General features: G+C 41.9%; 1 protein-coding gene across 11 annotated transcripts in view; it reads left to right on the top strand.

The window, feature by feature from the left end:
- The window catches only part of LOC127461039 (sodium channel protein type 5 subunit alpha-like), a 214,094-nt gene that overhangs the window by 95,408 nt on the left and 94,980 nt on the right, over positions 1-23,706 (top strand). For 9 of the 11 annotated variants that reach the window (XM_051768281.1, XM_051768272.1, XM_051768271.1 and 6 more), the window contains 4 exons: positions 3,978-4,151; positions 6,555-6,956; positions 16,018-16,150; positions 19,300-19,538. In XM_051768281.1, the coding sequence (XP_051624241.1) occupies positions 3,978-4,151; positions 6,555-6,956; positions 16,018-16,150; positions 19,300-19,538 (948 nt within the window). The remainder of the gene's footprint in view (positions 1-3,977; positions 4,152-6,554; positions 6,957-16,017; positions 16,151-19,299; positions 19,539-23,706) is intronic. The other 2 variants (XM_051768280.1, XM_051768275.1) reach the window with 1 other exon arrangement.

Here is a 23,706-nt window from a genome sequence, read left to right as displayed (position 1 = left end):
GCCTTGGGTAACTTGAGCAGATGGTAACTTGAGATTCACGTTCTCTTTATTTTACATTTATCTGATAACCAAAGTAAGATGCTGCTTTTGCCTGAAAGCAGCTTAATGTTTATTGTACTGGACAGAGTTATTACTGTTTCTATGAAAGCAAAATGAGGGTTCTCCCTATTAAGACTGAGGCCATTAAAGGTTTACATATCCGGAGTTGTACTGATTTAACTATACTATATATGCCGGCAGAGAAATTTATATTGGGTGGCATGTAAGATGTTTTAATGATGGTGAAACTACATGGGCATTTGAGCATAAACCAGCTGTTTTGGTAGCTCAGCCATAGCACCAGATGAACCTTCTTCCACCACCACTTTAGCACGACTTCATTTCCTGACTCGTTCAACCTGCCAATTGTTTGATAATGAAAATAAAGATGTAGGATAACCTCTTTGAATTACCTACAATTTAATTCCTGAAAAAGTAAACAGGCAAAGCTTGAGGTTCAGCTTTGAAAATTATGCAGAGGGTGTGGATTTAATGTTATGTCGTAAGTTTAAACAAGCCAGGGAGGCCAAATGGTGGATGTAGCCTTATAGCCTTAATAACACTACTTAATTTTCATGTGGTTTGTGTAGGGTAGAAAGCCCTTATTAAACAGCGGAAGAGAACATTTTAGGTGCTGTGAACCAGAAGACAATAAGAAAATTAGTCTGAAATAACACGTAGCACTGTAGCACAGAGAAATAAAACCCTGATACACAATATAAACTAATATACATAATTTTCTTTTGAGTACATATGGTTTCAGGGCCTAATCCAAAGCCCATTTAAATCCTCAGAAAGAAAATGCAATTCTCTCTTGACAAAGTGCTACTAGAGGCTTATGCATCATTTAAGTCCTTTTAAATATCCTCTTTGATAGTTTAAGTAATAGGTAAATGCAATTTAGTCCATGTACAGGCACTTTGAACAGAATAACTCTCTGCCATAACCTAAGGGAGCAAACTGAGCTCCAACTCACACTTATTTTATACAATTTTTCATGTGTTTTGACTCCAGCTGAGCTCTTCCTCATAACAGTCAACTTTGGTAGCCCCAACTATAATTAAAGATATTTAAGAATTTCCTTTTGAAGGGTTTGATTTCAGTTAAGCCTGTATGTACACAAAAAAAGGAACATTAAGCCCCGAAAGTTGGAATGTGGCAAAAAAAAGCTTGCTCCTGAAAACCTAAATTGTTCCCATTTGTTTATCTGGTTTATAATATAGCCTCTTCTTCAGCCAGCCATTTCTCATTTTTCCTGTGCCCTGTTCAGTACAAAGGGTGGACAGTGCATGACTCAAGAGCAGCTCTTTGCTTTCTCATCATTTGTTCTGTTGCCTTAGGCCACCTCGAGCAGACTTCCCAACTTAGGCAGTCAAAGCCTGCTTCGAAGAGGAAGTGACTAACATCATCAGAGGTTTTTCAGTGCCTCTTGTCACTGCTCAGACTCCATGTGCTTCAAAAATACCCACTTTTATTTGTAATACTCCTGCAATATTGTCCTCATTTTATGGAAAGGAAATTTAAGAGTAGAGTGATTTGGATCTGCCATGTTCACTAATGAAGTCTAGTAAATCTGCAAATCAGCTCTTGACATCTCAAGTTAGACATTTTGAAGAAGAGGCTTAGGAAAGTGAATTGAGTGGCTGCACCATGGAGGTTTCAGGAGTCCTTCTCAGATGTCTCACCCCAGTCAAAGCTGCTCAGTTTTAGTCTTGTTCTCCAAACCTTGAGCAAGATCTTGGTTTTGACTTTCTTACTGTACTACTAAGTTCCTGCCTCAAGAACTGTCTCTTGCATAATCCCCATGTCTTGGGCTCACGTGAACTAAGCTTTCCTCCCATCTTTCAGACATTATATCTCCATGCCAGACATGCCTGGTCCCACACACCTTTCCTGCTCCTTGAGCTGTTACAGTGGGTTATTGCTTGTAGTGCCTGAGGGACAGGACATGGTCCAGGCACAGGAACCCAAGCAGAAAGGGTGGATAGGCAGGACATGGGCACATCCTCAAGGCCAGGCTGGATGGAGCACTGGGTAAACTGGTCTGGTGGAAGGTGTCTCTGCCTGTGGCAGGCTGTTGAACGAGATGATCTCTAAGGTCCCTTGCAACCCAAACAGAACTATGATTCTATGATCTTCCATTCCCTGAGGAATAATTCAGTCTGAATCCTTTTTCCAATAACTGAGAGAGGTGCACAGCGCAGAAGCAATTCCATATAAGCAAAAGGTAAGAAAATGCTAAGAAACAGAAAATTAGCTTATTTTGCAGTATGAGTACAGCATGCTTAGTAGCACAACCTGCAATATTTTCTAGATCAACAAAATATGACAGCAATCAGAAAGAAAAACCAAAACTCTTTAGACCAGCTTTTACACTGTACAGTATAAAGAGACTAGAAATATAATTGATAGACCTGCTTGGGGGCTATCAGTCAATTTATACAATTGGTTGAACACATTCCTAAATCTGAGCTTAACACCAAAAAGCTTAACACCAAAAGACTTGCTGAATCTTTATGAAGAGGAAGCACTTCAGCATAGCAATTAAATTGACTCCAAAAAAAAACCCCCAAAAACCCAGCCTAGACCAGTGTCTGAACCCTCCTCCTCTCTGCTCTAAGCAGCCTTGCTTATGAAAGATATTTCCCACAGGAATTAAGTTTTGTTGTGCTCTCAGCTTGATAGAGCTACAGCTACTCCTTGAAATACATGATTGATTCTTTACACGGCTGTTAAGTGCCTTCACTTTCCTTGGACTGATGCCTGTGGGAGGAAGGGAGTATTTTGCAGCGGAGAGATGATTGCCTGTTTGATTCTAGTGGCTTACGGACAATAGCACTGAGGATTCATCCGTTCCTCCTGTTCTGGGCAGCCTGGAGAGGCTTTTTTTTAATAATTCACTCTCTTTAGGCATCTCAGCTGGGGGCTTTGCAAACGGGCTTGTCTCCAGGCCACTGATGTGGCTACCACTGATTTCTCCAGCACCTCCAAACCTGACCCGGTGCTTTGTACTCAGAGCCCCCTCTGCCCACTCCTCCCTCCTGCACCCGGGACGGGGACCCAGCGCGTTGGTGTGAGCTCTGGCTTTCTCCCTGCTCCTATCGATCCTTCCTCCGGGATGCTCCTTTGCTCCCAAGGCTGTGTCTTTGTGCGCTCAGGGTCTCACACTCGGCTTCTGCCGGGTTTGTAGCGGTGGGTGTGTTATCATCCTCCTCCTGCAGCGATCCGGACAGGCAGCCGGCACAGCTGCGGGAGCACAGGGCAAAGCAAAGTCCACCTTATCTCCAGTTAAGCCCATGGTTTTCTCTTTGCATCTCTGATCACAGCTGCCTGTGCTGCTGCTCAGGATAAGTGTTTACAGAAACATGCCAGCCGAAAATGCCTGCTGTTCCAAGCATCCCTCTGTGATAGCGGGGGAAAAATCCCAGCTTGGATTTTTCCCTCCTACCCAGCCCTCCCACTTCAAGGGGCAGGAGTCCCAGGGGGACTTTATTCAGAGGTTCCCCAGCTTGAGGGGTTTTTTTGCCTGGCATCAGAAATGTTACTCCGGAGATGTGTGCACACAGGCTGTTCCTTCATGGAGTGTCAAAGGGTCTCTTGTGTGAGCTCTACATAGCCAACATTATTTTGTGCATGCATTCCTAATGCTCCACCACAGGATCCAGGAGGCAGACCTGGATGCGTGCATTTGTACTAGGAACCTGTCTCACTTGTTGTTTATTTTCCAGTGGCTAAATGTAGAGGTAAGAAACAGGTGAAGAGTGGTTCCAGCCACGTGAGACAGTTTTATGATTAATGATCTCCTGAAACTTTTAACGTATCTCCCATACGACCTGAAAATTTAAAATAAAAAATAATTGCTGAGGAGTGTAAGTAGTAATTTCTCACTGAAATCCTTAAATAATAATTTTTATGCCTTCTACCATCTTCTGATTTAGGCGCTCGCTGCTAAAGGAATTGATTCAATGTCACTTAGTTCATTGGAAATGTCACCCAAAAGTGGGAAAGAAAGAAGAAATAAGCGAAAGAAAAAGAAATCTTTGGGGACAGATGAGTATGTGGAAGACCAAAGGAATCCCAACTGTGATTACGACGATGGTCAGAGGAGGATGGTAAGCCATGGTCTGAAACATCATTTATTCTACACTTTCCTGGACAGGTCAGGCTCTGAACAGGCAGTTAAAGCTGAAACCTTCAGAAGAATCAGATATTTAATATCATGACTGATATCAACACAGCAAATACTGCAGACAGGCTGTGTTAGAACAGTGGAAGAATATGTATTGCCACTTTATTTTCAAAATTAATTAAAAATGCCCATTAAACATTTTTCCAAACGTTTTTTTCAATTTTTTTTCTTTTATTTTCTTTTGGCTTCAATATTGCCCACAGTCTGGTTTATTTTCTCACTTCAATTTCATTCATCTGATTATATTTATCCTATCCCTACTAGAGATGAAAAATTCTTAGAAGAAACCTGCAAAGCTTAAAAAGAAAAGAGAGGAGGAGAAAAAGAGGAAAGTTGTCTCTGAGGGCTTTTAAAATACTGTACAAAGACATTATTAACATTTTTATATTCCTTTGCTAGTTGCCTTCAAGTCAAAACTTTGTGGCACTTGTTTCTACTTTCTATTGTAGGGAAGAAAAACAGCGAGACTGTTGTTAAATAGGGTTTTATGTAAATGTTCCTGACATGCATGAATATGAATCTGCACATGCTGTATGTATCAAATGATCATAAATAGCTCCAGATAATTTGTCTTTGTTTGACTGAGGGCAAAGTTTAAATGAGTTTGTTTTGTTTTTTGAATAGCCATGTAATGGGCTAAGTCTTTTTATATTTTTTTTTGTCAGTGAATTTAGGAATACTTGGCAGCCATAAAAAGCTCATAGAAAACATGTGAGTGATGTAAGTAAACGTGACCAATTAATGACTCCCCAGCTCACAAAATTTACCCAGAGCTGGATTTCTGTTAATGACATGCATTTTTTAATCTAGTATTTTCTGTTATTGTCTCATTGGTCGAGAGGGTCGCGTAACAAATTACACATTTGGTAAAGCTAGGACTGCACTTTTAGCTTCATTCTGGGTGGGGTTTCAAGACACCACGTGCCAGAATGACCATGGATTGGAGCTGTGCATTGCCAGTTTTATTTCTTAGATTAATATTTCCTGTTTTCACTTTTCCCCCCTGGATGTCATATGCATGAGAAGCATGGGAGACGCATTTCAAAGCTTATAGTAAATCTTCTCTGCAAGGCTGTGTCTGGCATGGTTGGAGGGAATAAGGCTGAGTCATCATTCAGATGCTATCTGAGCAGCTGGAAGTGTGTTGCCATCAGAAATCAGTCTCAACGACTGTGCCATCGAAACCCAGGCATGGATTTTTGACCAGTTAAAATTTGGTAGCAGTCAAAATGGGTTGTTTTTAGTTAGAAGGGGCCTGGGTTTTGTACTCCTACTTGTACCAGTGTCATTAAATGGCATCATTATGTAACTCAGTGGTGTAAGCTACAGCACAAAATTAAATCAGGCTTCATTTGGTTTGTCTGGTTTCTGTGTGCTGTGGTGATCTGACCTCTCTTCGTATGTACTTGGCTCATGGGAAAGTTCTGAAGAAGCTGAAAATTCCGTACAGGCCATAAAATCAAAAATATATTCTGCCTAAAATCTCTTACTCAAATAATTTCCTCTTCAGATAAGTGGGAAGGGGATAGACTTGAATTCCTTACACATTTTCCGAACATCCTTTTTACTCTGCCAGATTTTAGGTGTGTTTAGTCCTTGGCTACATCTTGCTGGTGCTCTGGCAGAGTTGCAGTCTCACTAACTGACGTCAGAGTGGATCATCAAGGCTGATATTTGAGTGAGGGAGACTGCTGTGTACTGAGGTTACCTATCCCTTAAGCAGCCATGTGCATTGAGATAATCATTTTACAAACTAATAAACCATATCCCTCTTCTTGCTCTTGGTTTGTTTAGTTTTTTTTTCTTTTATCACCTTCTTCCGTCGTATTCTGATTCTTCTTCTTCCCTCTTCTTCTCATTTTCCCTGCAGTTCATTTCCTGCCCTATTTCTTTATCTCTTCTTCTCCCACTGCACTGTTCCTTCCCTAGCTGTTATGAAGATGTGTAATAATGCAGTAGATTGGAGCTGGATCCCCTTCCCTGCTCCTGTCTTCCACTCCTTGTGCTGCCTTCCCGGGTCCTTTGGCACTTATCATTTTGGGGAGAGTAGATGCAAAGGAAGTATCACTCCATGAGCTGAATGCCACCTTGACCCTTCCTATTTCAGTACCTCTTTAACTGTCAAGTACTAGAGAAATACCTGATGGTTAGGAATGACTGTTCAACCTCTTAACTTTGCGGAGGCTGAACGTGTGTAATTAAGTCTTTCTCTGAAGCGTTTGATTTAAAATGGGACTTGCTGCTCTCCCCAGAACTTCCTCGCTCCTGAAAACGTGTTGCAAAATGTTGTTTCTCTTTCCCCTTTCTCCTTTCTGGGGGTTTCTAGACTCTCCTTGGCATTAGTTATGGTCCCAGCGCAAACTTGGTGAAGCGCAGAACCAGCCACGGAAGCGTTTTCAGTTTCCGACTCCGTGGCAGAGACACTTGCTCCGAAACAGATTTTGCCGATGATGAGATCAGCATCGCTGGGGAAAATGAAAGCCACCGGGGCTCTCTCTTAATTCCAAGATCTGGGAGACGTCCAAGCGTGCAAAGTCAAGTGAGCCATAGTTCTCACCCTACTACTCCCAACTACACCCAGACGGGCAAAAGGAACAGCTCAGTGGATTGCAATGGTGTGGTTTCCCTGATAGGAGGAGGCATCGGGGCACTCAACCCAGACCCTACTTCTCCTGCAGGGTTACTGCTCCCCCCAGTTATTTTGGAAAAGCCTGGAACAGGTGACCTGGTGAGTACTTTATAACTTTTGTATATGATTTGAACTCTTGTTTCCTTCTAAATGTTGTTGGAGTTTGCTGTAATTTATTTATACAATATGGAGTCTTCAGGGAGAAACCCAGGCCCACCATTCCAGGCAGGGTGGGAAGACAAGGGGCTCACTCACTCAGTAATGTGTGTCTAATGCCACATCAGAGAGGTTCATACCTTCTGGTGAGACTTACTCTTCAGAGCTGGCTGGAGGCAAATACCTAAATCTTGGGCTTGACATGAATTTTCTTTACTTGAAGGGACATTTTTAAAATTGGTTTCTTTTGACTTTTGAATAGCTGACGTTGTCTGGTGGATAGAAAATTATGTTTTTTAAATGTTTGGGTGTGTCTTACCATCTTGAGACTGTGTTTTCTCTCACTGGTTGCTCTCTGTTCGCATCTGACCTCTGGTCATCTGTCGGGCCACTTGTGGAGGGTTTTTTCTACAGTCCAAAGGTTCTTCCCAGAAGGGTTTAGCATCCAATTCAAATAACACCTAGGAAATATGAGCAGATGATCAACAGACTTCAGGCCTTTTGGAGATTGCCAGAATCCTTGTTACAAAGCACTACTGCTGGGAAGCTTTTAGTAAAACTGTGAACACAATCATAAAGACTGGTACCATTAGGAGACCCAAGAACAAATTCACTTGGAAAACCATGAGATGCTTTTTTTGGAAATAGCTACTACACAGGCAGAGTAATTTGGACAGGTTGCTAGTTTGAGATGGTGGGAATTTATCTCTTTTTATGTAGTCCACATTGAAGCTCATCACTCTTTAAACAGTCTTTAAAGCAGCGGAGGTCTCTACCATAGTCAGTGTGTGCAAGATTTATTCCATCTTAGTGATCAAAAATGGATCAGAATAATCTCTCTCCCTGAAAGTGCCTCTTTCTGTTCACTTTAGCCACATGCCTTAAGTCAGGTGAGATAAAGCCCACTCAGAGTAACAAGGTGCCAAAAACAGGTTACACTGGTGGGGGAAAAAAAAGCTAATGTGATTATAACATGTATTAGGCAAGGTATCTCCTAAAGAGAAAGGTGAGTGAGATGGATCCCAGCCGTGGTGTCAGATTATCAGTAAATTGGGAAGTAGCTTTTTTCTTTAGAGCCAAGTAGCTTCTTTTCTTTCAAGCTTAGGACTGATGTTTTTTTCTTCACCTATCTGGGCATTCCCTGTAGTCCTGCAAATAGACTCTCACACCATACATGAGAGGAGGGGCCGTGCTGTGCGTGGGAAACTGGTTGGTGTGAGAATTATCTGTTATGTTGACAGTTTTGAGGCTCTTGCTGCTTTTTTGGATGTTCACACCTTAGTTCATTTAGGACTTTGGTAATCCCACTTTTATTCTCTGTGGACAAGGACAACCAGTCCTGAGAGAAGTCTCTAGACAGCTGAGCAGCAGAAACACTCCTTGTAGATAAAGAAGTTTTATTGGATTTAGCTTGGTGCAAAAAACCCCAACCTGCAGTGTATTAAAGGAATTGGGGAAGACAGTTTTTACATCTGTTTAAAAAAAAAAAAAATCTGAACCAAAGTCAAAAGACCTCAGTAGATGAGTAGAGGAGGTCCCCCTTTTCTCTGTAAGGAAAGCAGCTCTGCAGGTTGCTGAGGCTGTCCCAGCTGTCAGAAAAAACTTAGCAAAGCATGAGAGCACTCAGCCTTTCACAGAAAATATCAGTATTTTACGGGATTGGGTCCTGAGGTGACAGGGAGGCTTTAAGCTCTGCTGGCATTTATTCTCATTTGTCGGCTTCCTGCCTTTAAAAAAAAAATTGGATGTTGGAAATGGAATGGCCCAGGTGGGTGAGCTCACTTGGCAGTTCCCTGGACACCTAGGAAATAACGCCCAGGCTCTATAGTGACAGATACTCATTCAGCAATGCAATGTGAAGGATGTTGTGTCTTCTGGAAAACAGGTTTGGTATCTAATCTATCCAGAATATGTGAGCTGGAGTTAAAAGCTAATTGGCAAGAAGCCCATTGCTGTACAGATGTATTCACTACAGGAATCATAAGCACTGGGCACAAACGTGCAGCCTCAGCTGTGGCACAGGCAAAAAGAAATAGCAAATCCAGCACCTCAGTGTGCCTGGAGGTAAATCTGGTTGTTTCTGGACTTTGTGTTGGATTATTTTCACCTTTTTCGTGGTAAAATTTGAAGTTGAATTTGTTCTCTTTAGCAGATCTGGCTTCTCTTTATATTTTCTTGATACGTTTGGGGAAGTAAAACAAAGACATTGCAGGGTGAAGTTGCAGTTACCTCATTAACCCCACCGACCCTTCTGCTGTTATTTATTTTGAATGAGAGTGAGCCCATGGTGAAAAAAGGACCCGCTTGGGCTATCTGTTGTATCTTTCATGAACAAGAAATAAAGGTCCAGTCCATGAAAAGGCATCACTGTAATATGGGTCAAGCCCTGCTTGCAGCTTCCTGAGGTGTAAGTGTGGATTCAGTCATGCAAACACAATGTCTGGGTTGATGGAGCTGAAAAAACAGGATTTACAGCATTAGGTTTTGAGGATGCATTTGTTTAGGTCACTCTGTGATGCTCAGTAGTATCAGTCCAATTGTTGCTAAGTGGGGAGATCACTGAATTCTGGTTTGGGGAAAGCTCAGAAGAGCACTTCTGATTTAAAAGGCAGAGTAAACATTGAAGAAGGTCTGACCATCTCTGGTTTTAAGTTTCCGAACTTCAACCCTTAAGTAGACCATAGCTGTAGCAAATGATTTCAAAGTGGGCCTTCCTAAGGTTTCTCAGGGAAAACACAGTCACCAGCCACTCTTAAGCATTTTAGCCTGACCAGTTTTAGCAATATTCAGCCTGAAGAGTTTACCCCAGGTAAAGTGTTTGGCACCACAATGCACAACTTCCATGTCTTTGTGTCATTGCAACTGCTGCCCCCTGTCCCAGCCAAGGGCTATTTGCCCACAGGAGTGGCTGCAGGTGGTAGCTGAGTTGACATGAAAGCATCTGTGCAACTTCTGCCCTCTCCCACAAGAGAGGTGGCTGCAGCAGCTTATCCCACTACTCAGGCTGGTGACTCACATGACTGGTGTCCTGACACTTGGCTGCAGAAGAGCAACTGAGCTAAGCAAAAGTTTGAAAGTGGCTCTTCATGTGGCCCTGGCTACCTGGCACAGACGGATGTGTGTTTCCATGAGAAACCAAGTGTGCTTGCACTTTCCATCTCCTTCCCCTAATCCCTAAATTCAGCTAGTGAAACAGGAGAAATTTCATATCATCTCCATGGATGGTGCTCAGGCCCATCAGTGCTGTCAGCAGGGGCAGTCTGACCGGTCAGCAGGTTTGCTGGCCATGGGCAGCACAGTCTGTTCAGAGTGGCATCTGCTCATGAAGTCTTCTGCATCAAAGTGGCTTCAAGTGCACAGCCTGAGCCAGAGGAGGGGCATCCTACCCTCTGCAGGGAACCTGTGCATGTCTACACACTTTTCTACACCCACTGGTGTTCCCTTGGCACAGAAGAGCACATGCAAGGAGTGGTGGCATCATTGCTGAGGAGCTGCCCTTGGCAGCACAGGGGGTTCGCTGCAGTGCTCAAGACAGAGAGCCCACAGAGGTCACATGAAGAGCAAAGTGGTGCAATGTGAAGTGTGGTCTGCAAAAACCCTTCACAAAGGCAGCCCTGGGTCAGGCAGTCATCAGCTCGATGTGAAGAGTGACGGGTGTTCAAGTCTGAGGGGTGCTGGGAGCTTGTCCCAAGAAACCCATGGTTAAGTCCTAGTCACTGTCCTGGAATTCTCCAGTGTATCCTGCAGAAGACTCAGTCAGGGCTGCCCTGTTCTCCTACCAGCTTTATTCAAGTGGTCCAGCTGCTGATTTCATCAGACTTACCCTGGTGTAAATAAGACACGAGCAGACCTGGAGACTGTGCCTAAGTCCTAATTCTTTTTGGCTTGACCAGAGACTGAGGGGCTTGAAAAATGGTATGTTTTTTATGCTCGTGCTGATTGCTGGGTGGGATTTTGGGCTATTACTTTATTTAGAGAAGGTCTATGCATTATGTAAGTGACTTCAGGGCACAATCCAACCAAAAGTTTCTGCCCATTCCTGCAGTATTTGTTTGTAGCTTTGTATTGCTCTGTTGTGTCTTGGTGTTTCTTAGTTAGGAGGTTAGAATAACATCTCCCTTCACAAGGTATTGATATGCTTCACCAGAATTGGATTTAGTTAATGAGCTGTTACCTGGAGCTCAATTTATTCATGGGATCTGATGAGGTTAAATAAGATATCACTTATTGTTGTTAAGAACCTCTTGAGGGTTAATAAACACTCATGACAGCATCCCCTCTTGCCTCCTAAACCAGCTGGAGCCCTTCCTGTAACAGTGCAAGGAAATCATGAGGCTTTAGTTTAACCTGACTTTCCAATTATTCTGACGTGGAAGAGAAATGGGCACAGGACTAAGGAGGTGGTGGTTTGCAAATAGGCTGTTAGCTGATGGTCCCCATTGCTTTGCTCTTCCTGGGGTGCCTGCTCACCAGAGCTTCCCATCAGTCCAGGAGCAGAGTGGGACAGCCTGTGGCGTGGCTTTGGGATGGGCCACGAGGCCAAGGCTGGAGCCACGCAGAGTCTCCCTCTTGCAGATATAACCTTTCCTGAATTTCCTCTTGGTAACACTCATGGTTTTTTTTTTTAAGAAGCTAGAAATGCTGAGCACTGCTAGATTGGCAGGAGTGAAAACTACTGGGGGGTGAGCCCTTGAGAGAGGTCAGGCTATTTATTGAGAGGCTGAACTAAAAATTTAGAAGTTTACCTTCGGAAAAACTTTTTTTGATGATTTTCTTTTAAAAGAAAAGAAGAAAAAAGAAAAACAAAAGACCTTGGCTTTTGTTGCAGCTAAGCATAAAAGGCTTTTGCTGACCACATTGCTTCGAGGTTTTCTTGTTGACCCTAAAACCACCCCGAGGTAAAATTTCTTTTTTTCCCTTCTTGATTTGCCACAGGACTGGTGAAAAGGGAAAATGTTAGCAGTTTCCATGTTCAGAAATAAAGGTCAACAAAACAAGTCATCCAAAAATCACTACCAATAAGTTATAGGGATGAAAGCTACCCAGCCCCCTGCCACTGTCACAAAGAATTGTCACCATGACTCTAGCTACTGCTCATTTCAAACTTTGCTTTAGCACACCCTGAGTGTAAATCACTCAGATTCAGCACAAATATTTCAAGCTGCTCCAGTTTATCTCTTTAAATAACCGAGCATCCCCAAAATTAAATGGCTTCTTTTTAAAGTTGTGCTTTATCGTGGTCACCTCCAATTTCATTAAGTATTTGTGCTAGTGCCTTACAGAATCCATTGTTCGTGGTGTGACCTGTTCACCTCTTTTTATGCTTGAAAAAAATTTTAAGTGTACAAGGAAAATTAAACCTGCCCCAGTTCCCAAATATGGTCTTTAAAAATGCTGCCATGTATAAACCCATCTTCACATAATAGTTTTGACATAGCTCAGAACTGTAGGCAGTGAGAAGGAAACAATTCTGTTATGCATCCTCATTTACATGTAAATTACTGAATAGTATATTTGTCCCTATAGAATTTAGCTAATCCAAAGGAGAAACATTTCTAGTCAATCAAGGAGCAACAAATAATCTTGTCCTGCTGGAGCTGCCTATGTTTAACTCCACTGTGATTTCTCCTCTGGATCCTAAGGAGCCTCCTTGCATAACTGTAGGGACTGCTGTTATTTTTGTTTAATTCCTATAGAAATATAAGTACAATGAGCAACTGTGCCTATGTATTTTCTCTCAGGGGTGATAATAACCTTTATGTTGCCTGTTTGTCCAGTTCCTGGAACTGCTTTCTGTCTCAGAATGCAAAAACTACCAGTTCCTTGCTAACTATTAGCCATCTCTGTTCTAAAATAAATAGTAATAAAGAAACCTAAACCCCCCTCACGTAGAACAAAAGCTCATAAACTTCTTTAAGTAACTTCAATAATTTTAAGCAGTTCACCTGCATGGAAGCTTTCTTTCCTGGACAAATACTTCCCAGTAAGTGGCAAGGTGACTATGTGATAGGCTTGCTGCTCTATTGGGAAAGAGAACACAGGACTATTCCTTGTCCCTGACGTTACCTACCACACTCTGTGTCCTGGCTCTAGGGATTAGATGACCCACTGCCAAGGGGCTGGCAGGGAACAGGGTCTTTGGGCTCTGCACACACTGCTGGGCGAGTGGGTGGCTGTCACATGTGGTACCCTTTGCACTGAACGTGGGCCAGCAGCAAATTGCACCCCCTCACCTCTCCAGAGAGGGGAGAAGGAAGGAGTCATTCTCACTTCCTTCAGAAACACTCTTTGCACGTGAAGGATGGCACACTGCAAACAGTCCCCTCGACTCCAGAAGGACCTGTGAAGTCTTGGGGACCACTTCTAGGTGGCAGGATTGACACTGCTGGGCTGGAAAGATAAATAGAGTGACTTGAAGAACTTGTGGAGTGGGGATTATCGCATCAAACCTAGGGGAAAAGACAGTTCACTGCTAATTTTTTTAATGTAAGATGTACCAAACCTGTTTGACTTGGACTTTTCATTTACCCTGGTTTAGCTGAATCAAAAAAAATAGGAAGAATGAATCCCTGAATGTTTTTACTTTGCTTTTTTACCTCTTTGCACCTGTGAGTAAAAGGTGGCTTTCAGGTAAAGGACTTCTGAGGATGGGATTGTCTGATGACATGTTACTGGTCACATAGGGTGGGAAGATAGTACAGTTTAAAAAGTTAGATAATCTAGAGGAATTTGAAATTTGAGGGGTTTGTATGTTTTATTCTACAGACAGAGAAGTTGTGGGTTTACTTTTGGGGTTTTGTTGGGGGGTTTTTTTGTTTTGGTTTGGTTTTTTTTTTCTTTTTCTTTACTTTTACTTTTTTTATTTTATTCTACTTAGAAACTTCTCCCTCGTGTTTTTTTATCGCCTTGTCTAGTTATTTCTTTTTGGTACCATGTATTTGTTATGTATTCCAAACTACTGTGAATGATTATGCAATTTTGTAGATGCTTTCATCATTAATAAAACATTTGTTGTTTCTTTGCTTTTTATTGGATTTTTTTTTTGAGGTGAAGGGAATCAAGCAAACTAATGCATCTGAAATACCATTCCTGGCTTCCCTGGCTCCTGAGCCAAGGATAGGGCGTTTTCTTTTTATGTTGTGTACAACTAGGACTCTCTTGGAAAAGTTTCTGATTATAACTTTCCTTTTGAGATGACTTTGTCAGTAACTCAATGAACAATGAGTTAATTGTAAAAAAAAAAAAAACAAACAACCAAACAAAACACCAAAAACAACAAAGGACATTTTAGGGAAAAAAAGAAAAAAAAAACAACCAAAACCATTTTGAAACATTACTGCTTTCCTGGCCCTGCTAATGTTTTAAGTGCTTACTTTGAAAGTCTTTACCCTTCTCTAGCCTTGCAGTGATTGGTATTTTTAACTGCAGTACTTTGAAGTGGCCTGGGACCAGCATCCTGCTTATTGTTTTCGGTGTCAACCTGTGGCAAAGCATCTTTGCCCTTTGCAATCATCTGATAAGGGGATGTCCCCTGCCCTGAAGAGGTCACACTCCAGAAAGACAACTTGTAGAGCTTCAGCACTTTTTTCCTGCCGTTCCCATGGAAGTGCCTTTCTTGAAGAGCAGTTTTGCTACAGAAATGGTGAAGAGGAGGGATCCTGAATCCCTCTGGGTACATGTGCTGGGAGCAGCTGTAGAGCCACTGCACATGGTACATCTCAGTTGGCATCTTGAGTTCTGATGAGGGTGGTTAGGGCCAATTCAGACCCAAGTGATGAGAAGATCCAGAATATTGGATCAGATTCCTGTAGCTCATTTGACTATGGAGAAGCAAAATCAGCTACTCTGACGTCTGTATAAACTGGGGACTCTTACCTTTGTAGGAATTTCTTCTCCTTCCACATTTCCCTGAGCAGTATTGCAAGAGCCATCAGGATCCATCTTCTACATCTGTCTTGCTTACACAGTATCTCGGACCTCACAGCCTGTGTGCTTGGAGGAGCAGGGCAGAGGCTTTAAATATTTATTTTGGGAAACTGAGTGTCTCAACCAGAAGGTCTGTGACAGAGAATGACGTTGAGCCTGGCTTTCCCAGATCCTTACACTTCAACCACCACTTTTCCTTCCACCTGTGTGAGATCTGGAGGAGTAAACCAAGTGGGATTTGTCTCTATATGAAGTGGGAGCTCGTAATAATAAAAGTCTTAATATCTTGCTCCTGTGAGCTGACAATATAAAGTATTTAATACAATGTGTGTCTGCGGCTTTACTGTGCTTCTGTCTGACATCAAAAACCCAAGCCTACAAAAAGTGCAAAACTAATTTAAAATGAGACATTAAGCAAAGACAGTTTGGGAGTTTTGTTTTCCTGGTATTTGATTTCTTTAGGATTTTTTTAAATCTTTTCCTTGAGAAGCATGAGAACAAGAAAGTTAGGTTATTTTCTTTTTCCTGAGAAAAATGAAGCTAAATTTCTCCCCTAATTATGTAGCTTCGGAGTCCATAACACCAAAGATCACTAGAATGACAATATGTTCCTGAGACTTGGCAGTGTTTCAGAACAAGAAAAAACATGTGTTGAGGAGTCAGTTTGCTTGGTATGATATCAGAGATCTGTAATAGAGCTGTTACTCACGCCCTTTTCCTCTTCTAGCTGTATAATTAAACAGTTAACACATTTCAGAAATAATGGAATAATTAATGTAATTAAGCAGGGCTTTTTTCACAAGCAAAGAGCATGGTAAAGCAGCACTGATATTTCTCTGGCATCAGAAGTGTTCCTTTATTTTCACCCACAGTTTACAGGAAGGTAAAGGGCAGAACAACGTTTCCAAAATTGCTCAAAGTGCCATTTTCAAAAGCTGTACCCCATCAGCATGTCAGTGACAAGTCAGTGAGCTTTGGGCTCTTCAGATGGGAAAAATAGTGCTTAGGCAGTTTTGAAATTGCTACCCTCTGTCTGCCTTGGTTTTACTCTGCTGATCCAATGTGTTCCTTTACACAGACCTCTCCCTCGGACGAGGCGAGCAAGAAACAGCTTTTAATGCCCCACCGCCCCTCCGTGGACCACTCAGACGAGCCCTTTCAGAGGCAGAGGGCAGTGAGTGCTGTCAGCATCATCACCAGTGCCCTGGAAGGTAAGAGACATCCTCAGCTCCCCAGCTCAAAGCCATGTCCACGTTAAATGGCAGAGAAAAGGTGACGCGAAACGCCCTGATATTAAACCCTCGTTGTTTTGAAAGAAGGCACTAAAGATAGTTGTTACAACCCCCACAACAGAGGCAAGGCTGTAACAGTAGGCAGTATAATCCCTATCTTAACCATGGACTTGTAGAAGTCCTGAGAAAATGCTTGTGGTGTAATCAAAATGGGAGCTGGTAAGATTTTGTGCCCCCGTGGCATTAGGTTTACACAGGGCTCACCAAGGTGCAGGGCAGTGGAGCACCAGATTGTTTGGGTGACTGTACATATATTTACATCTCGTCTCCCTGGGGCTGATGGAAAGCCTGGCATGTGCAGTCACCAGCTACATGCAGAACATCCAAGCTGTGGGAGAGGAAAGTTCTCATGCAACAGGGACACAACAGTGTGGTGGGTGCTTGAACCCCACCGTGAAATTTAAAGGTGCTCAAAGGACCCTTTTAACCACGCAAATATTTCTCAACAAATTTTTCTGTTGCTCATGAGTCGTCCCATGAGGTGCAGAAGAATTTCCCTTCTCTGTCTTCCCACAGACAGGGACTTTGCATTTCCCTCTCACAAATTTATCGATATAGCAAGACAACTCATAGCAAGCCCTCACATTCTTGGGCTCTTTACATGCAGCATGAAAGGGCTTCCTGCAGTTCCTTGTGTCTCCTGCATTGCAAATTGAGACAAGACAGGAGGTAGCACCTAAGAGCACAGAAAAATGTCTGTCAAGAACACAGTGTGGAGCAAGGGAAGTTGTGGATTCTCCTGCAGCTTGATTCTCTGTGTGACTGATGAATAGGAAGGCAAGGCAAGGCAGAGGGACTTAAATAAGAGATGCCTTACAGACAGGAACTGGACATATCTCCTGGAGATAGACCAGCATGAAACCACAAAGCCCTTCTTCCTCAGCTTTTTACCTTCTCCCATGGTTGTATGCACCAATATTGTGGCCAGAAGATATATTTATGTTTACATAAATATAGGGTTGTATTCTTAATAGGGAAATAATCACTTCAGTGTACTCCAGTGTTTAATGTAGTCTGCAAAGGTTTTATTTGTTTCCTGTGGGGTTTTTAGCAATTACCTTTGTGATTGATTTGCTATTTTTTTGTAATGTGTTAAGAATGCCTAAAAGACCTGAGCTGGAATTCTTATTTATTTGATGGTACTCTCTATTCTTTTATACCACAGAAATAGGGACCATGAAGTCTAGGGTAACTCAGAGCATGTGACATTCAGGGACATGGTTTAGTGGTGGACTTGGCAGTGTTACATTAGTGGTTGTACTCAATTACCTTAGAGGTATTTTCCAACATAAATGATTCTATGATCCTATATAGAAGAAAATTGTTTCAATCCTTATCAAAGGTCTCCTAACTCCTAGATTTTGTTAGTCACTGAAATTGAATAGGGGCTTGTGTCGAGTGGAACCTCAGAGAAAAGAGTCACTCATCTGATGTGTGTCCATCATGAAGGTCCCCAAATTAAAAACAGTGGAATAAGTAGGGTTGGGTAGGCATACTATGAGGAATAAGGATGTAGATAGGTGTGTTCTAGATTAACCTGGAAAATTATAAATTATATCCTTTAGGAAGTGACCACCTTAAACTCTTCATTACTTTCAGAAGCAGGTTTAAAAAAAAAAAAAAGCAAACTTATGATTTTGCATTCAGATTGATGGTTCTCTCATCATTTTAGGGTTTACCTGTAAGCCTTTTGTTTGGAGGCTGGAAAGACAGTTATTTCTTGGAAGCTATTTGGTTTCCCAAAGATCTCAGAGCAATGCAGATGTTTGTGCAAAACCTGTGCATGTAGGACATAATCTGATATTCTGAAAGCTTGCTGGAAGACACTTAATGCCACAGCTCTGTTACCTGATGAAAAAAAGTAGACAAAGAATCATAGAATCATTATGGTTGGAAAAGACCTCCAAGATCATCAAGTCCAACCATATACCCCCTGCCCACAAAGTGCCACATCTACTCATTATTTGAACACTTCCAGGGATGGTGATTCCAGCACTTCCCTGGGATGCCTGTTTCTGTGCTTAACCACTATTTCAGTGAAGACATTTTTTCCTAATATCCCAACTGAACCTCCCCTGCCGCAGCTTGAGGTTGTTTCCCCTTGTCCTGGATGGTTCCTGCCCTGGGAGAGGAGGCTGTTTATGAACTGATGGAAATAACAGCCTTGGCTGAAGTTTTCCTGTTATCAGTGCAGGTTCTAATTATATAGACTAAAACTGTTATACAGCATTCCATGCCCATAAAGGAATCAGAAAAGGAAAGCATTAGGCAATTCCACTAATCATTATCATTCAGCTATTAACTGTCTTTTTTGGCTTTTCTTTTCCATCATTTAACACAAATTGTACTTATGAAGCTATTTCAATTCTTTTGTCTGCAAGTAAAATGAGGATATAAAAGTTGTATTATAGGTAGTATTTTAAAAGCATCTTTAAAAAGCACAGGGGAGTTTCAGTAGCATGTTCGAATGGGCTTATGAGGTTCCTGGTTTTGTATGTGGGCCTCAGAAAAATCAGATGTTTAACACTTGTTTGGATTGCACGTCAAGAACAGAAGCTCTATTGATAGCCAGAGATACTCTCGTTCTCAAGTACTTAAATCAGCTCTAAATGTTGGATTAAGCTCTTTCATCTCTTAACTGCTTTAAAAGGTATTACTTAAGATACTTTGAAAATGTGACCTGGGATGAAAAAATATATTCCAATCTAAGTAAAATGAAGACAGTGTATTCTTATCCATTTGAACTTGGCAAAATGGAAAATTGAGTAAGAATCCAAACCTATATATAATACTGGACTTAACATATTTATTGTGATTCTCCCTTTTTGCTTGTGCACTTTTTAAAGAGGTTATTACTTTCAGAATAGGTCACTGTCTGCTAAGTGCAGGTCAACTGGCAAAAACCCCACAGTGTGTAATTTGCCAACCTGCTAGGACAGAAATATTTTTACCCTTAAAAAAATTTGGGGTAATTCATGGGCCTTCCTCTGTGTTATGAGTCATTTTAAGTGGTCTCTTGTCATATAACTCAGTGTGAATTGACTGTTACTTTGCTGCTTGTGACTTAGAGCTTGAGGAATCGCACCAGAAATGTCCTCCCTGCTGGAACCACTTTGCTGTTAAATTCCTCATTTGGGATTGCTGCCCTCTTTGGCTTTTGATCAAGAAATTTGTCAAGTTTGTGGTAATGGACCCATTTACTGACCTCACCATCACTCTCTGCATTGTGCTGAACACGCTCTTCATGGCCCTGGAGCATTATAAGATGACGAAGGAGTTTGACCACATGCTTTACATAGGCAATTTGGTAAGTCACCCTGATCTCCAAGTGCTACCTGAGGAGTGTATTTCCCGCTTTTCAAAGTGTTGGCTGTGGCTTGGGAATACCCAGTGTTTTGACACACTGCCAGCATTGCTCTGCCTATGACATATCAAGCAACTCCACACGGGCACCTCTTTCTGGGGGTGAAGAGAATTGAATGAAGAACAAGGGTCTGTTTTTATCGAACTAACCTATTCTAATGTTATTAGTAAACATTAAAGCCATGTTTCTGGGCTGTTCCTGATAACTATCTGTTTAGGGAAATGAGTTAAGAGAAAGGTTAATGAGCTTTATTTGGGATTTCTGGTAAAACAGTGATAAGACAGCAGTTCTTAGTGACTAACAGTGACTTTTAAGTACAAAAAGAAACCTACAGAAAAAAGCAAGGCAAGATCTTGGAAGGAAATAGAGTGGTGTTTGATCATGGGTTGATGTGTATGAAGGAAGAGGCCTATAGTACACTCTCTGTATGTCCCTGTATGCCCTGCTGTGCCTTTCCAGAGGCATGTACTGTGTCCCATGCAAACCCAGGGGCAAAGGGGACACGGAGCAAAGCATGGCTGATGCTTCGAGGGGAAACTCTTACTGTGCAAGCTGGAGCAGACGGGTACAGAGCTGCAAAGCAAGCAGAGACCAAGGAAAAACAGAGTGACAGTCCACAGTCAAGCTGCAGGGACAGCATAAAAGCCTTTCCAGAGGCAATATGATACAATTTGTGACCCAGGGGTCCACTAAAATTCTGCAGTTACTACAAAAAAGAAGCTTTTTCTTTAATCATCTTTCTCCAAGTTATGTTTAAAAGTTACCTTGTGTTAATGCTTTAAAACTTAACTTTTAAAATCCTTTTAATTTTAGAAGAATCTGAATTGGAAAAGGCACAAGCCATCTACCTATGATGTGGTGGAGTTGACCCTAAAATGTAGTGGTAGCAGCAGAGATATCCTATAGGACCACAAGTAATCTGGAGAGTCTGGAATGTGGATGCTGCTAAGTTTGCATTTGAGAAGCTCACAGCAGAGATTAAAAAAGCCCTTTATTTCTATAAAATCAAAGGCTGCAGTGTCTCAAAGCTGGATTCACATCACCTAACTTTAGGTATTTACAGCGTAGGAGTCTGTCTCTGTGCCAGTTGCCTTTGTCTCCCTTTAAAGTCAGTGTAGAGTAATGGACAATTTTAAACCACATTAATGTGATGCCGTAAAGATATTTACTTTAGGATAAGGTGAACTATGGCCTGGAGGCCAGTGACTGTAGTAACCATCGACCATGGTGGGAGTATGCAGAGACACTACAGATGTGATATTTGCCTTTAGTGAGATGCATTCTGTGCTGGCAAGTTTAGGTGGGTAGTAGCAGTAATCAGACATTTTGTATCAGTTCTAGAATATGTGACCTGTCACATATAGATTTTTTTCTTTATTTGGTCCTCTGGGCTTCCTTGTGCAGGTTGAGGTTATTCTCCTAGGCTGTGGGACTATCCTACAGTTTTTCAGCTGCTGTGTCTTGGCAAATCTTGCTCTGTTGTTGTCTAAGGAGAAATCTGTTTGGGTCTCTCTTGCCCTCTGCAGAAAGCAGTAGATAAGGACAGCTTGGAAAGTCATCTCGCAGGACTGTACCCAGCTGCATTTTGCAGCCAACATTCCTTCTTGTTGCTCAACAATTTGTGGCCTTCTAAGATGACTTTAAAAAAAATTCCTTTGGACCCAGTGTCCACCAAAGCAGGTGGCAGTGCTGTCATTTCCCTCTCTGGCAGTCGGGATAGTCAAGGTGTCTGCTCTCCCTTGCAGACCACAGGCAGGGAAACTTTGGCATGGAATGCCCTTGGCATTCCTCCTGCCAACAAGACTCCTAATTTTTAGCAAAGAGAGAAATTTTGTAGAGAGACACATGGTTTGTTTTTGCTTATCTCTTTTTTTTTTTTTTTTTTTTGGCAGGAGAAATTTTGCAAAGCAATTTCTACAAAATTTTGCAAAAAAAAAAAAAATCTCACTGTGAGTTTCTCAGTGTTGCCTAGAGCCATTTCTGCTCTTTATTTTAAAGTGTAAAGTAAGCAAAACAGCCTGCCAGTATTTTTTGTAACAGGCTGATGGCTCAGGGCTCCCCTTCTTCTGAGGTCTGAGGTTGGGTCTGTGAGAAGCCAGACTGTGCCAGCTCACCCTCACCAGCTTTACTAAACCCCTGCATAACTGGACTGATTGTGAGTAGAGCAGGTCAGACAAAGGTAACTCCATTTTGTGGAGGATTTTGCAAAGTCATTTTTAATGAAAATTGACATTTTTTGCAATTCCCTATGAAAGAGAAGGGAGTCCCAGCCCCAGGGCAGGTTGCCAGGTGACTGCATCCCCTAAGCTGCAGACTGCCAGCCCCCCCTCAGCCCCCACACTGGCTGGCTGTCGCCTTTCTGTTGGATCTAACCCTCTCTAAGTGATTATTCTAGCATTAAACAGGGGAAATATTAAAGAGGACAGGTCTTTGGCATTTTTTTACTTGGAACAAATGCTTCTGAGTGAAATGAAAGAATGAGAGTGGAACATAAATTTGCTTTCTCTGGATCTGGCAGTCACTGGAGCTCTCCCACTCTGATTGTCCATCCGCTTCAGTCAGTATCTGCTACCTTCAGACTCCTTCAATTCATCACTTACAGGAATCAGCATTTTTAAGTGTCAGCAGAAGGCCAGCCAAGCACATGTGCCTTTTACATGCTTCATCTGCCCACACACCACCCAAAAAATTAGTAGATAGAGAGCAGATAGAGCAAGATTCCCTCAATTTTTGTTTTCCTTTTAGAAGCTGAAATACCTCTATGCAATATCAAAGCCTAAAAGGCTGAAATGATAGGTAAAAGATTTTTTTTTTTTTTAAGACAAAGTCCTCCAAATCAGCAGTGTCATATTTGGCACCAGTGGATGTTAAGCTACTTGTTTTCTCTCCAGCTTTCTCATATGACACATCCACATCCATCCTCTTGTGCAAGCTCAGCCGTCGTGTACCAGGTGTTGGCGGTTTGGCAACCACTGTTTGAAATCTGTAGCTGGTACACATACATGATTTCTGATGCCTCTAGGAAGGCCCAGACATTTTGCTACCTTGCTGTGACATTTCCTTCTCAGAAGGCTATTGATTAAAATGATTCAGGCAAAGAAAGTGATCCTCCTGAGTCATTTCTCAGCAAGACGGTTGCATAACGTGCAGAGTGGTATCGTAGTTTCTTAAGGCAGTCCCCTGGATACAATTTCACAGACATCCAGTTTTGTCTTGTTCTCTGTCCTAGGAAAATTGAGAGCATTATGGTGGGAGTCTTTGGTTTCTCTAACCACCGTGACTCAGAAATTGTTGGCTGGTTAGAAATATGAGACAGGTTGTTTGTTGCGTTCTTGGTATGAGGCGGTGATGGGAAGTTATGTCCCAAAGTATTGCTGCAATCCAAGGTATCATTTTCCTGATGAGAAAGAGAAGGTAATTTACATAAGGAATAGTGTAAAATGACCACTTGGAATAATTAATTCCAGAAGCATTAGAGAGTAAAGCCAAACATTCCTCAAATGCAGGCTATAATGATTTATTTTTATTCCTTAATGTCATAATTACATGACCTTAAGTTTTCCCTTTCCCATCTTAATGGGTGTCTTATCCCTGTTGCTCAGAGTTGATCAGTTCTGCTAGGCTAGTGCTGCAAATATTCAGCTGCTTGTAAGGAAAACATTTCTCCTTGACTGTATGTTAGTGATGCGTGAGCTCTGTATCCTCCCCTCTTTTTTGACCAAAAAAATGCATAAATGTTGATTGTTTCACAGAAAACCATGTACTGTACTAAATACATTTCCAGAAATTATCTGTTTCTGCAGATATATCTATTTCTGTTTCAGAAATATCAGAAATTCCAGAATTTTCCAGAAACACAAAGCTCTGTGCAGCTTGTACTAGGACTTGAAATGAAAATGAAACAGTATACGAAGAATGTGGTCCTCACATTTTGTCATTTTAAATTGACTGTAGCTTTGCATTGTGCATTTAAACTGTTACTTAAGGAGGGCATATAAAAGGACAAGATCTGGGATACTTTACACGAATGTGTTAAAACTGAATTTGTTGTCAGCAGCCTTCCTCCCCCCTCTCCCTCTGCCTCATAGGTAATATTTATATGTTGTTTTAA

The sequence above is a fragment of the Manacus candei genome, unplaced genomic scaffold, assembly GCF_025592945.1.
Source record: "Manacus candei isolate 608988 ecotype Guabito, Panama unplaced genomic scaffold, ASM2559294v1 h1tg000094l, whole genome shotgun sequence".
Lineage (NCBI taxonomy): Eukaryota > Metazoa > Chordata > Aves > Passeriformes > Pipridae > Manacus > Manacus candei.
The sequence above is the reverse complement of the archived record's forward strand: the minus strand, read 5'-3'. Positions and strand labels throughout refer to the sequence as shown.